This window comes from Littorina saxatilis, linkage group LG2 (genome assembly GCF_037325665.1).
Source record: "Littorina saxatilis isolate snail1 linkage group LG2, US_GU_Lsax_2.0, whole genome shotgun sequence".
Classification (NCBI taxonomy): Eukaryota; Metazoa; Mollusca; class Gastropoda; order Littorinimorpha; family Littorinidae; genus Littorina; species Littorina saxatilis.
This window is the reverse complement of record NC_090246.1, coordinates 82,817,305-82,831,169: the sequence shown is the minus strand read 5'-3', so window position 1 is coordinate 82,831,169 and position 13,865 is coordinate 82,817,305. Positions and strand designations below refer to the sequence as shown.

Here is a 13,865-nt window from a genome sequence, read left to right as displayed (position 1 = left end):
TTTTTTTTCTCACGCAGCACTCCCTCCAAGGAGCTTCTCCCTCTGACCACATTAGCCTGAAAATGTCTGCATGAGGCACCAGAACAAGAATATAGTGGAACCTCCCCTTCTAAGACCTCCAAAGATCTGAACAAATCGGGTCTTAAAAAGGAGGGAATTTTAAAATGGGGGAGGATTTACAGGGCTTATGAACACAAATGTAAAAAGACAGGGTCTTAAAAGGGGGGTCTTAAAAGGGGGGTCTTAAAAGGGGGGTCTTAAAAGGGGGGTTCCACTGTAGTATGTTCTTGTCGTCTATCAAATCTCACAATAAAGCTTAACTCATGACCAAGATCAATCGCATTCAGTATTTTTTTCTTTTCCCCGCAGCATTCCCCCGAGGAGCTTCTTCCTCTGACCACAGGGTCGTCGGCGGAGGCGGAGGATCATGGGGAGACAACCAACGGCCATGCCACCCGAGACGGCCACGTCCATCCCCCGTCCGGCGGGGCTCAGGCTGACAGCCCCAACGGTCTGCGGTCCATCGTCACCGAGCCAAGCATTTGGCAGCCTGCCACAGTGAGTCATGTTGTAGGGCGTTGGTGTATCTGGGATTATGTACAATTAGCATTTAAGATAATATATTAAAGTTGACTATTAGAGTATCAATTAGTGAGCTATTCTAGACTCAGAACGAAGTTGTCCCTAGTGTATGAGAGGGAGGGGCTTTCAAAATGAGGCAGGGAGGGGGGGGTATGTACCCCCCCCCACCCCCCCACACCCCCCCCACCCCCCCCACCCCCACCCACCCCCCCCCACCCCCACCCCCCACCCCACCCCACCCCACCCCCACCCCACCCCCCCCACCCCCCCCCCCCACCCACCCCCCCCCACCCCCCCCCCCCCCCCCCCCCCCCCCCGCGGGTTAGGGGGAGTTCCATATTGGTTGGGACGAGAAAGAATTTACCCGATGCTCCCCAGCATGTCGTAAGAGGCGACTAACGGATTCTGTTTCTCCTTTTACTGGGTGGCCGAGTGGTAACGCACTTGCGCTCGGAAGCGAGAGGTTGCGAGTTCGACCCTGGGTCAGGGCGTTAGCAATTTTCTCCCCCCTTTCCTAACCTAGGTGGTGGGTTCAAGTGCTAGTCTTTCGGATGAGACGAAAAACCTAGGTCCCTTCGTGTACACTACATTGGGGTGTGCACGTTAAAGATCCCACGATTGACAAAAGGGTCTTTCCTGGCAAAATTGTATAGGCATAGATAAAAATGTCCACCAAAATACCCGTGTGACTTGGAATAATAGGCCGTGAAAAGTAGGATATGCGCCGAAATGGCTGCGATCTGCTGGCCGATGTGAATGCGTGATGTATTGTGTAAAAAAAATCCATCTCACACGGCATAAATAAATCCCTGCACCTTGAATATGTGCGCGATATAAATTGCATAAAATAAAAATAAAAAAAATAAAAAAATCCCTGCGCTTAGAACTGTACCCACGGAATACGCGCGATATAAGCCTCATATTGATTGATTGATTGATTACCCTTGTTAAGTGTTTCTTGTATAGAATATAGTCAATTTTTGTAAAGATTTTAGTCAAGCAGTATGTAAGAAATGTTAAGTCCTTTATACTGGAAACTTGCATTCTCCCAGTAAGGTAATATATTGTACTACGTTGCAAGCCCCTGGAGCAAATTTTTGATTAGTGCTTTTGTGAACAAGAAACAATTGACAAGTGGCTCTATTCCATCTCCCCCCTTCCCCCGTCGCGATATAACCTTCGTGGTTGAAAACGACGTTAAACACCAAATAAAGAAAGAAAGAAAGGGGGGTGGTGTGTCTGGGAAGCATTTTAAAATTACAGTTACATGTATAGTGAACAGGATAGGTAGTCTTAATTGCGTACGAGAGTTCTGTTTCAATAAAGTCCTAAAAAGCTCACCATTGATGTATTCAAAAGTAGCCAGTTTTTCTAAATCTTTTAGATTGATCTGTTGATCTATTCATATCTGTCCTGGGTTTGGAGTGCTACTCTCCCCTTTCTGTCTCTCATCAGTTGTTGTGTGTGTGATTGCAGCAGCCATTCCTGAGTCTGCCACAAGAAGACAGCAGCATGCACCCCTCCTTCTCACACGACGACATGAACAAGATGTTCGAGGCTCCACACAAGTTCAGCATCGCAGACCTCCTGTCCAACTCAGAGGTGGTGGAGGCGGCCGCACAGGAGAGACGGCCCAGCAAGCCCTCTCTGTCCGAGTACTATCATGTGGATGAGTCCGACTTCTCTAGTGAGTTCTTGATATCAGACTAAAGAAATGTTGAAGGTCAAAAATCAGGTTGAATCAATGCTTCCGTAAGTGTTCAATGTCATTTTCCCATTGTTGAATCCATAACCAATTTTGACAATAGATGAATTCCAGGGTTTTATGGGTTGTAGAAGAGCTGCTTTCACTTGTTTTTCCGTGCTTTTCCATAGAAACAGTGAGGCAAGCTACACGTGACATTTTAGGCTTGTCTCCCTGTTTCTATGGAAACAAGGGAAAGCAACTCTTCTACAACCCATTTCAACTTGACAGAGTTATTTCCAAACATGGTCTATTAATGAACGTCTTTCGAGGACCTTTTCAGGTCTTGGTGGTGTTTTTCTTCTTCCTTCTTCTGACTTCTTTTTCTTCTGCTCCGGCATTCATTGGCTAAAACTCCCACATAACACTTGTGTATTTTGCACAAGTGTGTTTTTATGACCTTTTTGACTCCACCATTTAGGCAGCAGTACTCCAATTTTGTGTACAGTTTTGACAATGAGGGACATGTGTGTGCAGGTCATCGACGCTTCTCGTTCCCCCACACCCACCAGCCCCTGCGCTCCATGTCCAGTCGCCTGCTCAAGGGGACCGGCTCCGGTGCCGCCGCCAGTAGCAGCGGCAGCATCGAGAAAGTCATTCTGGAGAAGAAGAGGAAGAAGAAGAGGAAGAAGAAAAAGAAAAAGAAGAAAGTGCGGAGCTACCCGTCGCGCAACGCCATCCAGAGCCCCACCATTCCAGAAGAAGAGGAGGATGACGATAGTGTGAGTAACAGAGAGCGAGAGAGAGGGTAAAAAAAAAGTTATATTTCGATTGATCATTAGATTTCCCTTCTTTGAGCCATGTTATGTCAGAGGCCGATAAAAATCATATTTAGGCGGCTGTCCAAGACTTGAAAAGAGTGCATATTATTAAAAAAAAATAAAGCAAAGCTTACTAAAATAGATTGATACATAAATATTACTTGTATTTTTGACCAAAATATGACATTTAAAAAACAAAAAAATTCAACATTCTGTGTTTACCTCGATTGCTGTCTTTACCTGGTTGAAAAATATGCATTTTTACAAATTTTGAAGCGTGCCGAAGTGACACTTTCGCCTGCTTTCACGACTCGCTTGACCTAACCCTGTATAATACAGTTAATGAAAAGGTAGAAGAAAAGAAAGCGATTAAATAATATGCACTAATCGTACGACCAGTAAAATATCCTCCAGGAATCTGTTTTTCTTTGTGATGTACCTTATCTGGACATTCTGGTTCATATTTTAACGACAATTTGAAAATGACGAAAAATCACATGTGACAGTGGGCGCAAATGAGTTGCGTTTCTTTTGCCGCCTACTGTACATGCATTCTGTAACACATTCCTCTGTAATGCTTACCACACTCTCAGTGAAAAGGAACTTCACAATTTGACCACTTCACATTCACAGTGATAACACACAGAGGAAAATTTTGTCGGCACTACCAGAATAATACCTGAATTTCCTGCTGTGTTTGCAGGATTCCAGTGATTCGGACATGAGCGAAGATGGTCTGGATGACCAGGACGGAGCGATGACGGGTGAGGGGGAAGGAGAGGAGTCCCAGTTTGTGGGAACTGCTTCCCCCACCCCCGAACCTGCCCAGCTTGAGCCTCCAACTATCAGGGAACCCACGCCGGATTCTATTGATACCAGACCTCCCAGCTCTGAACCGGTAAGTGATTTGAGTGAAGGTTTTTGGCTCACGTAAGTGTAGCCTATGCGATCGTAACTTTGTCTGTCTGTGCGTGCGTGCGTGCGTGCGTGTGTGTGTGATAGAAACTTTAACATTTCCGAGTCTATGGATAAAGCTCGCATAAGAAGATTACGTCTCGGTCAAAAGTGTTTGACGTGTGTGATAGAAACTTTAACATTTGAAGACGTCACATTATGACGTAAGAGGGTTAGACGTCACACGAAAGAATTACTGAAAGTCTCGGTCATTGTTATTGTGAGCGGGCCGAGACTAGTTGGCAGATCTAGTGTCTCGCTTTCTTGCACAGTTTCACCTATGCTTACTGTGTGTGTGTGTGTGTGTGTGTGTGTGTGTGTGTGTGTGTGTGTGTGTGTATGTGTGACGGAGTGATTGAGTTTGTGTTACTGTTTGTCGATTTCTTACGTGAGCCTTGATGGCTTCGCCTCTTGTTCTTTCCTTGCTTTCTTCCTTTCCCACCTTCTGAACAGATCGACAGATTCTGTAAATATCTGTGGTGAGGGAGGGGGAATGAACATTGAAAAGACTTGGGAATACAGTGGGTGTTGTGGTTACTTTGGACATGGTATGATAATGCATGTTGTTGGGTGTTTTGGACATTTACATGTGTACATTTGTACATTTAAATTTGAAGAAAAAAATCATAGGTCTTCAGTTAGAGCACTTGATTTGAACAAAAGTTTATTTTAAATTTAAGATCGTGACATTTGTACAATATTTGGCATTGAGGATTGGTATTCAAGCATGTTAGAGCACTTGATTTGAACAAAAGTTTATTTTAAATTTAAGATCGTGACATTTGTATAATATTTAGCATTGAGGAATGCTTACATTAGCAAATCCTAATTAAGAGCGCTTACGTTCCTATGTTTTGTGGACTGTTTAGTCTTTAACATTGTGTTAAATCTGTACTCAGCTATTCTTCCTGGGAGGGGAAGTGCTAGTGCATGGACACTTCAGTCTTTAACATTGTGTTCAATCTGTGTTTAGCTATTCTTCCTGGGAGGGGAAGTGCTAGTGCATGGACACTTCAGTCTTTAACATTGTGTTCAATCTGTACTCAGCTATTCTTCCTGGGAGGGGAAGTGCTAGTGCATGGACACTTCAGTCTTTAACATTGTGTTCAATCTGTGTTTAGCTATTCTTCCTGGGAGGGGAAGTGCTAGTGCATGGACACTTCAGTCTTTAACATTGTGTTCAATCTGTACTCAGCTATTCTTCCTGGGAGGGGAAGTGCTAGTGCATGGACACTTCAGTCTTTAACATTGTGTTCAATCTGTGTTTAGCTATTCTTCCTGGTAGGGGAAGCGCTAGTGCATGGACACTTCAGTCTTTAACATTGTGTTCAATCTGTGTTTAGCTATTCTTCCTGGGAGGGGAAGTGCTAGTGCATGGACACTTCAGTCTTTAACATTGTGTTCAATCTGTACTCAGCTATTCTTCCTGGGAGGGGAAGTGCTAGTGCATGGACACTTCAGTCTTTAACATTGTGTTCAATCTGTGTTTAGCTATTCTTCCTGGGAGGGGAAATGCTAGTGCATGGACACTTCAGTCTTTAACATTGTGTTCAATCTGTGTTGAGCTATTCTTCCTGGGAGGGGAAGTGCTAGTGCATGGACACTTCAGTCTTTAACATTGTGTTCAATCTGTGTTTAGCTATTCTTCCTGGTAGGGGAAGCGCTAGTGCATGGACACTTCAGTCTTTAACATTGTGTTCAATCTGTGTTTAGCTATTCTTCCTGGGAGGGGAAGTGCTAGTGCATGGACACTTCAGTCTTTAACATTGTGTTCAATCTGTACTCAGCTATTCTTCCTGGGAGGGGAAGTGCTAGTGCATGGACACTTCAGTCTTTAACATTGTGTTCAATCTGTGTTTAGCTATTCTTCCTGGGAGGGGAAGTGCTAGTGCATGGACACTTCAGTCTTTAACATTGTGTTCAATCTGTGTTTAGCTATTCTTCCTGGGAGGGGAAGTGCTAGTGCATGGACACTTCAGTCTTTAACATTGTGTTCAATCTGTGTTTAGCTATTCTTCTTGGGAGGGGAAGTGCTAGTGCATGGACACTTCAGTCTTTAACATTGTGTTCAATCTGTGTTTAGCTATTCTTCCTGGGAGGGGAAGTGCTAGTGCATGGACACTTCAGTCTTTAACATTGTGTTCAATCTGTGTTTAGCTATTCTTCCTGGGAGGGGAAGTGCTAGTGCATGGACACTTCAGTCTTTAACATTGTGTTCAATCTGTGTTTAGCTATTCTTCCTGGGAGGGGAAGTGCTAGTGCATGGACACTTCAGTCTTTAACATTGTGTTCAATCTGTACTCAGCTATTCTTCCTGGGAGGGGAAGCGCTAGTGGACCCCAGCACGGAGTCTGAGCCTGAGCCGTCCAGCGAAGGACAGCTGTCCAAAGTGCCGTCAGTGGCCGCACAGAAGTTCAAGCGCAATGTTTCGGAGGCTCCGGCAACTTCTCCGATGTTCTCGGAAATGGGGGGAGAGGAGCCGAGGCCGTCAGAACATGCGGCAGCTCTGCACGTTCTCGGCCAATCAGGGCCAAACGTGTCTCAGCCAGCCAGCAGAGTTGGTTCCGACATTGGCGCTGTTACATTTACCATTGGTGAGTGAGCTTGCTAAAGACATACGATATCAATTAAGAAACTATGTTAAAACATTCAATCAAAACGTGACTGAATGTGAAAACCAAGACGTCTTTTTCTCTTTGGAAGTGAAATCTTTGACGTCAAAAGCCAAACAAAGTTCTGAAAGACGTCAATAAAGCTATTGTTCCATTTGTCGACGCGAGGCATGTTACAAAATAGCAGAGCATTTAATTTCGTTAATTTGAGTGACTTTGGCTTGTTATGTGTGTTTTGTGTGGGAATCAAATGGTTCAAAACTGCTGCATTGTCAAGTGTATAAAAAGATTTGATTATTATAAGAATCATTTTGGTTTGTTTTGGTTGAATTGTCTTAGAATTGTTTAAAGATGCAATATCAAAGGCTGGAAAAGAAGAATAAAAGCAGCTCCTGAGTACTTCACCATACAACTTTTATGGATTAGGTCAAGTTATTTACATACTTAAAATGCAAATACTGTTGATTCATTCAATCTTGATGAACACAAACATCCAAACACAGATAGACTGCTAACGTTCCTAAATTCAGAGTAAAATTAAAATTCAAAAGCTTACCATTCTCGTTTTTACATTTAGTCAAGTTTTGACTAAATGTTTTAACGTAGAGGGGGGAATCGAGACGAGGGTTGTGGTGTATGTGTGTGTGTCTGTCTGTGTGTGTGTGTACGAGACGAGGGTTGTGGTGTATGTGTGTGTGTCTGTCTGTGTGTGTGTGTAGAGCGATTCAGACCAAACTACTGGACCGATCTTTATGAAATTTGACATGAGAGTTCCTGGGAATGATATCCCCAGACGTTTTTTTCTTTTTTTCGATAAATACCTTTGATGACGTCATATCCGGCTTTTTGTAAAAGTTGAGGCGGCACTGTCACACCCTCATTTTTCAATCAAATTGATTGAAATTTTGGCCCAGCAATCTTCGACGAAGGCCGGACTTCGGTATTGCATTTCAGCTTGGTGGCTTAAAAATTAATTAATGACTTTGGTCATTACAAATCTGAAAATTGTAAAAAAAAATTTAAAAATTTAAAACGATCCAAATTTACGTTTATCTTATTCTTCATCATTTTCTGATTTCAAAAACATATAAATATGTTATATTCGGATTAAAAACAAGCTCTGAAAATTAAAAATATAAAAATTATTATTAAAATAAGATTTCCGAAATCGATTTAAAAACAAATTTCATCTTATTCCTTGTGGGTTCCTGATTCCAAAAACATATAGATGTGATATGTTTGGATTAAAAACACGCTCAGAAAGTTAAAAAGAATAGAGATAAAGAAAAGCGTGCTATCCTTCTCAGCGCAACTACTACCCCGCTCTTGTCAATTTCACTGCCTGTGCATCGAGCGGTGGACTGACGATGCTACGAGTATACGCTCTTGCTGTAAAAATGCAGTGAGTTCAGTTTCATTCTGTTAGTTCGACAGCTTGACTAAATGTTGTAATTTCGCCTTACGCGACTTGTTTTTTTTAAAATTCTTGATTAAGGCACTCGCAGTCAGCAATTGGCTAGAGACCAAAATGTCTTCCTTTCATGAAAGCTCTAAGAATATAATGCCAGAAAGAAAAAGATCAAAGTATAATAATCTAATACCGTCTCGTGAATTGTTTCCAGGCGACTATGCCAGTGTACCCAAGATGCACGAGAGCGAGCCGTCCACACCCCTGAAGGCTACGATCCCCGCCAAGCTGGCGCTGTCCGACACAGGCAGCCCCAATCACAGCCCAAGCTCCGCCTCCCCCACCCATCACAGGAAGCCCTCCATCAAAAGTGTGTCCAGGTGAGAATCATTTTCCAGAGGTTAAATTTACTGAACCTGTCACGTTAAGGTGCACGGAGCCCCTAAGGCTTCAAGTCATGCCCCATACAGATATCCGTTTGAAAAAATACCAAGCTTCATTGACTTTCATGCAAGGAGTCAAAAATCATGAATTAAGTTTGGTCTGCCTGCGGGTAGGGAAGAGTCGCTTTCGACCAGTTTATATCGTAATCTGCGACAAAAAGAACAATCTTTGCTCTCCATGCTGTGACTAAGGCACTGCATCTTTAAAGGCACAATCCTTCCCATCTAAACGATTCTGGTCGCAGAAAGTGCCCTTAGGATCTCTTAGTATTGACTTCCATCCCTTTTAGTTGTTCACACATATCCCTTCTGCTCTTTTGTGCTGATTGCAGGCGGCCTGCATTTATGACCTCAACTTTCCCCTGTTCAGGCATGAGAATCTTCCTCCTTTTGGAGGAATTCCTCCTTTTGAGCCCATGTAGGAATTCATGTTGGATATCGTCAGTGGCCTTCGAAGACCTCGTATCTTCAAAATCATAGTTCTGAGATAATGAGTGTTTTAAAAATCAAATTCTTCTTCACCAGATCAAAACGTGTAGATACGAGGTTTTCACTTTTTTGTTTTGAACATTTTTGTTTTGAATTTAAGGAACAATTACGAGGATTTTCAACAGACTCGCAGGGATTCAAACAGACAATACGAGGTTTTCCCGCTAATGTCGCTAATGTCTCAACACCCAACGGCAATACGAGGTTTTTAAAATCAGGGGAAAAAGACCTTTGCAAAATAGATAGAGTTACAAGCTTTTCACAGATGATAGGAAAAAAAACAAGGGACGGAACCATGCAAAAATCCGAAAATCGGGAAAATGTAAGTTACGAGGTCTTCGAAGGCCGCTGACGATATAAAAATCACTGGATAAGATTTTGCAAATTTTCTTTTTTTCTTTTTTGGCGATTTCCTATTCTCATGTCTGCCTGTTGTCTGCGCAGTTCTGAAAACACCCGGTCCAAGCACCGGCACCACCACCACCGCCACGAACACTTCCACCCTCAGGACCTGAGCATGCGACGGCAGAAGGGCAGCGAGGTTCATCTCCACGACTACAGGAAGGAACCCACAGAGGTGGAGGAGGCTGAGCAGCTTATCAAGTCCGACCTCGATCAGATGTCAAGTCAGTTCAAACTCCTTACATAGATAGTTTCTTAAAGGCCCCCTCTGCTTCGTGAAAACCTGAGCCTAACCGTCAGATCTGGTCAGGCTTTTACATGGGATAAGACCGTCCCTCCACTTGGTCACATACCAAAAATGAACAGCCTGGGTGCTCTCTGTTCACAGTGTTATATTTTTGAGTCACTTGAGAAAAAGTGACTCTATGTAATCGGTCAGTGTTAGTCTGTCCGGCCGGCCGTCTGGCCGGCCGGCCGTCCGTAGACACCACCTTAACGTTGGACTTTTCTCGGAAACTATCAAAGCGATCCGGCTCATATTTTGTTTAGTCGTGACCTCCAATGACCTCTACACTTTAACGATGGTTTCGTTGACCTTTGACCTTTTTCAAGGTCACAGGTCAGCGTCAAAGGAAAAATTAGACATTTTATATCTTTGACAAAGTTCATCGGATGTGATTGAAACTTTGTAGGATTATTCTTTACATCAAAGTATTTACATCTGTAGCCTTTTACGAACGTTATCAGAAAAACAAGGGAGATAACTAGCCTTTTCTGTTCGGCAACACACAACTTAACGTTGGGCTTTTCTCGGAAACTATAAAAGTGACCGGGCTCAAATTTTATGTGAACGTGACTCCCAGTGACCTCTACACTTTGACGTCTGCTTTGGTGACCTTTGACCTTTTTCAAGGTCACAGGTATGTCTTGAAGGAAAAAAATTGAAATATCATATCTCTGAAACTATTCATCGGATTTGATTCAAACTTTATAGGATTATTCTTTACATCAAATTATTTACATCTGTATTGTGTTGTGAATAGCAATTTCTTCCTGTCCATCTGATGCCTCATATAATATTCAGAACTGCGAAAGTGACTCGATCGAGCGTTTGCTCTTCTTGTTATTTTAAAGAATTTCAGAAATGAATTCATTCAAACTCAGACTGCAGACTCTCTGTATGTACGCATGCACACACTAAAGATCCCAAGTTCACAGAGATAGTCTCAGGACTTGGAAACATGAACACAATAAAGATCCCAAGTTCACAGAGATAGTCTCAGGACTTGGAAACATGAACACACGCATGCAGGAAAAGGAAGAAAAAATGGGTAGCGACGTCCTGTCTGGCAGGTCGCTTTTCCCAGTTGGAAAACTGTCTAAATGTTGACGAGGGTTATCACACACACAGGACTACATCTACATGATCTTAATATTCTTTATAGACTCCATTATTCTCTAGGCATCAAAGCAAGTGCAAGAAATAGACAGGCGCTCAGTTCTTGATTGTAATATGTTTGTAATGTTTTTCTGCAGGTCACAGGTTTGCAGAACTGCCGGGCATGCGGCGTGCCAAGATCACCAAGAGGAAGGGAACGCTGCACTCGATCGTTCACATCGGCAAGTCGCACAAGGAGAAGCGGGAGCGGCCCAAGAAGAAACACTTTGATCACAGTCCTCATGAGGTAACAGTATTGCAAGATATTGCCGATACATACTGATGAAAAGTACATGTGTGTGTTAATTTGATCTTTAGAAGTCAGGAAACAATTGACCTTTTTGCAAAGCTCAGCAACCCCATGTTTGTGTGCATGCATGCTTGATCGTTTTTACTCACGCATTAAATGTATTGATGTCTTTGATTCGTTTTATAGATGCGTGTGTGGGGTTTGCTTGGCTGGAGTGAATGTTTCTTTACTGCAATGTCAAGGCAAATTCCCAACTTTGGGCAACAAAATATCCTGTATCTTGTTACCTTGATGTTTACACCTCCACCCAATGTCCCATGCAGGTGTTTGTGGAACTTGACGAGCTGCACATGGGCAGTGACACAGAGCTGGAATGGCGGGAGAAGGCGCGATGGATCAAGTTTGAAGAGGATGTGGAGGAGGGGGCAGAGCGCTGGGGCAAACCTCACGTGGCCTCTCTGTCTTTTCACAGTCTGTTGGAGCTACGCAGAGGTCTCGAGCAAGGTGAGGGGGTGATAGATAAGGAGCTAGAAGTGGGAAGTGTTTGTGTGTGTTGGGGGGGGCAAACCTCACGTGGCCTCTCTGTCTTTTCACAGTCTGTTCGAGCTACGCAGAGGTCTCAAGCAAGGTGAGGGGGTGATAGATAAGGAGCTAGAAGTGGGAAGTGTTTGTGTGTGTTGGGGGGGCAAACCTCACGTGGCCTCTCTGTCTTTTCACAGTCTGTTCGAGCTACGCAGAGGTCTCAAGCAAGGTGAGGGGGTGATAGATAAGGAGCTAGAAGTGTTTGTGTGTGTAGGGGGGGGGGGGGGGGGCAAACCTCACGTGGCCTCTCTCTCTTTTCACAGTCTGTTGGAGCTATGCAGAGGTCTAGAGCAAGGTGAGGGGGTGATAGACAGGGGTGGGACTTTTCCGCGGATTTCCGTGGACACAACTTACGAATTCCGCTGGGGTAATCTATTTTTCCGCGTCCCATTTTATCACAGTATCTATAACTTGTTGACTGAATGATATGGAGAGAAGTGAAGATGGAACAGAACACTGGAGGCTTGAGAGGTAAATTGTGCTGACTGAAAACTCCTGATAACTATATAGTCATTTTGTGCTTCAATGCATTGAATCATACTATTGCCAGTATTGGATTATGGATACATGGTTCATTATGTAAGTATGCACCATTACAATGTTACCATTGTTGTGTGAATTTTATTTTTTATTTTTTATTTTTTTTTGTACAGGAGGGGGGAGGGGAGAATGTCCTTTTTTACCTTATCAAACACAAGTTGAATTTTAGTCTCAGAATGCACCAGATTGTACAGATTTTAATGTACCATTAAAAAAAATTCAGGGGAGCATGCCCCCGAACCCCCTTAGGAAAAAGGGATTTCCTCTTTTTTCATCACAAGAGAGTCCCACCCCTGGATAGGTGGGGGGGAGGGGAGGGGGAGGGGCAGAGCGATGTAACCTTGAGGCAAACCTTGCGTAGCCTCTTCTCTTTTGACAGTCTGTTCGAGCTGTGCACAGATCTGTAGATGCACACTTGCTGTCATTGCATGTGTGGCCTGTCCTGCAAGAAGTGGGAGCTGAGGTTTTGAGGAGGCCTTGATCCTCTTAGAGTACAATAGAACTCCTCTTGTAAGACCCAACAATCGTGAGAAAATCAGGTCTTAAAAAGTAGAGTCTTAAAATGGGGCTACATTTTCACAGGTTATAAACAGAAAATATGAGAAAATGGTCTTCAAACGGAGGTACGTCTTCATGCAGGGGGTCTCAAAAGGGCGGTTCCACTGTACACACTTTGTTTCCAAGGTGACTAGCTTACTACAATGTTTCGTATGCTACAGGTGTCTTGCTGCTTGACCTTGAAGCCAGCGACCTGCCTGCCATCGTCAATGCCGTTGTGGATAGACTCATCGTCAATGACATGCTTTATGAAGCGGACAGAGGACACCTCATGCGTACCCTTCTTCTGAAGCACAAGTGAGTTTTCCAGTAGTTAGTGCTACAAACATCGAGGCAATATAAAACTTTTGGTTTTCAAAATGTTCACTTATTTGGTGTGTCATCAGTGGGTTTTATTTTTGTGGTTCTTTTTCTTCACAATGACAAAACTTTAATTTTTGATACTAGTTTGCATGGTGTTTTCAAATCAGCAGAGGGTATTTTTCTTTCCAGACATGTATTATCTGTTGTACATTTTCTTTCATTTGTGCCCAAGAAATGTTCAAAATCCTATACAGTACTAGAGACTGAGTTTTAGTCTTCTACCTGTTGGTTTTTTACACTTCACCTCAGCATTAGGTTTTGAATAACAGTTTTTTGATTTGGTGATGGTTTATAAACATAACCACGTTTTGTGTGTGTGTGTGTGTGGAAAGCATGCTTGTGGCCCGAGGAGGGAATCCTTGGCAAATGTAACATTTTGAACGTTTCTGTAAATAATGATAATAATGACGAGTTTTGAGGATTTTGAGCATTTTCATGCAGACTGCTTGTGACTTTTTACTGCAGCCTGCTTTATTTGCGATTTGCATTTTGATTTTTAGGCTCTTCGGGACTTATCGCTGCCACTTAATATTGTTGCAACATTTTTTATTGTCTGCTTTTGTTGCAACTATTTCTTTGAAAAATGTTGAAACGCTCTAAAACTAGAAGAAAGGCAAGTTTTGTTGCTTCCAGGTAGATGCAGTCCACTCCCCCCCCCCCCCCCCTTCATGTCACCATTCACCCCCCCCCCCCCCCCCCCCCCCCCAATTTTTTTAATTTTGTATAAGTAGAAATGGAA

At 43.2% G+C, this 13,865-nt stretch overlaps 1 protein-coding gene across 5 annotated transcripts in view; it reads left to right on the top strand.

The window, feature by feature from the left end:
• The first annotated feature begins 272 nt into the window (after positions 1-272).
• Positions 273-13,865, top strand: part of LOC138959922 (band 3 anion transport protein-like) — a 70,674-nt gene continuing 57,081 nt past the window's right edge. For 3 of the 5 annotated variants that reach the window (XR_011453829.1, XM_070331594.1, XM_070331593.1), the window contains exons 1-10: positions 274-558; positions 2,059-2,269; positions 2,804-3,048; positions 3,791-3,985; positions 6,347-6,635; positions 8,276-8,441; positions 9,438-9,619; positions 10,932-11,080; positions 11,407-11,587; positions 12,925-13,060. Coding sequence is in view for 4 of the 5 variants with exons in the window: in XM_070331594.1 (XP_070187695.1) it covers positions 2,095-2,269; positions 2,804-3,048; positions 3,791-3,985; positions 6,347-6,635; positions 8,276-8,441; positions 9,438-9,619; positions 10,932-11,080; positions 11,407-11,587; positions 12,925-13,060 (1,718 nt within the window). In the remaining variant the exon portion in view is untranslated. Of the gene's footprint in view, positions 559-2,058; positions 2,270-2,803; positions 3,049-3,790; positions 3,986-6,346; positions 6,636-8,275; positions 8,442-9,437; positions 9,620-10,931; positions 11,081-11,406; positions 11,588-12,924; positions 13,061-13,865 lie in introns of all 5 variants that reach the window. The other 2 variants (XM_070331596.1, XM_070331595.1) reach the window with 2 other exon arrangements.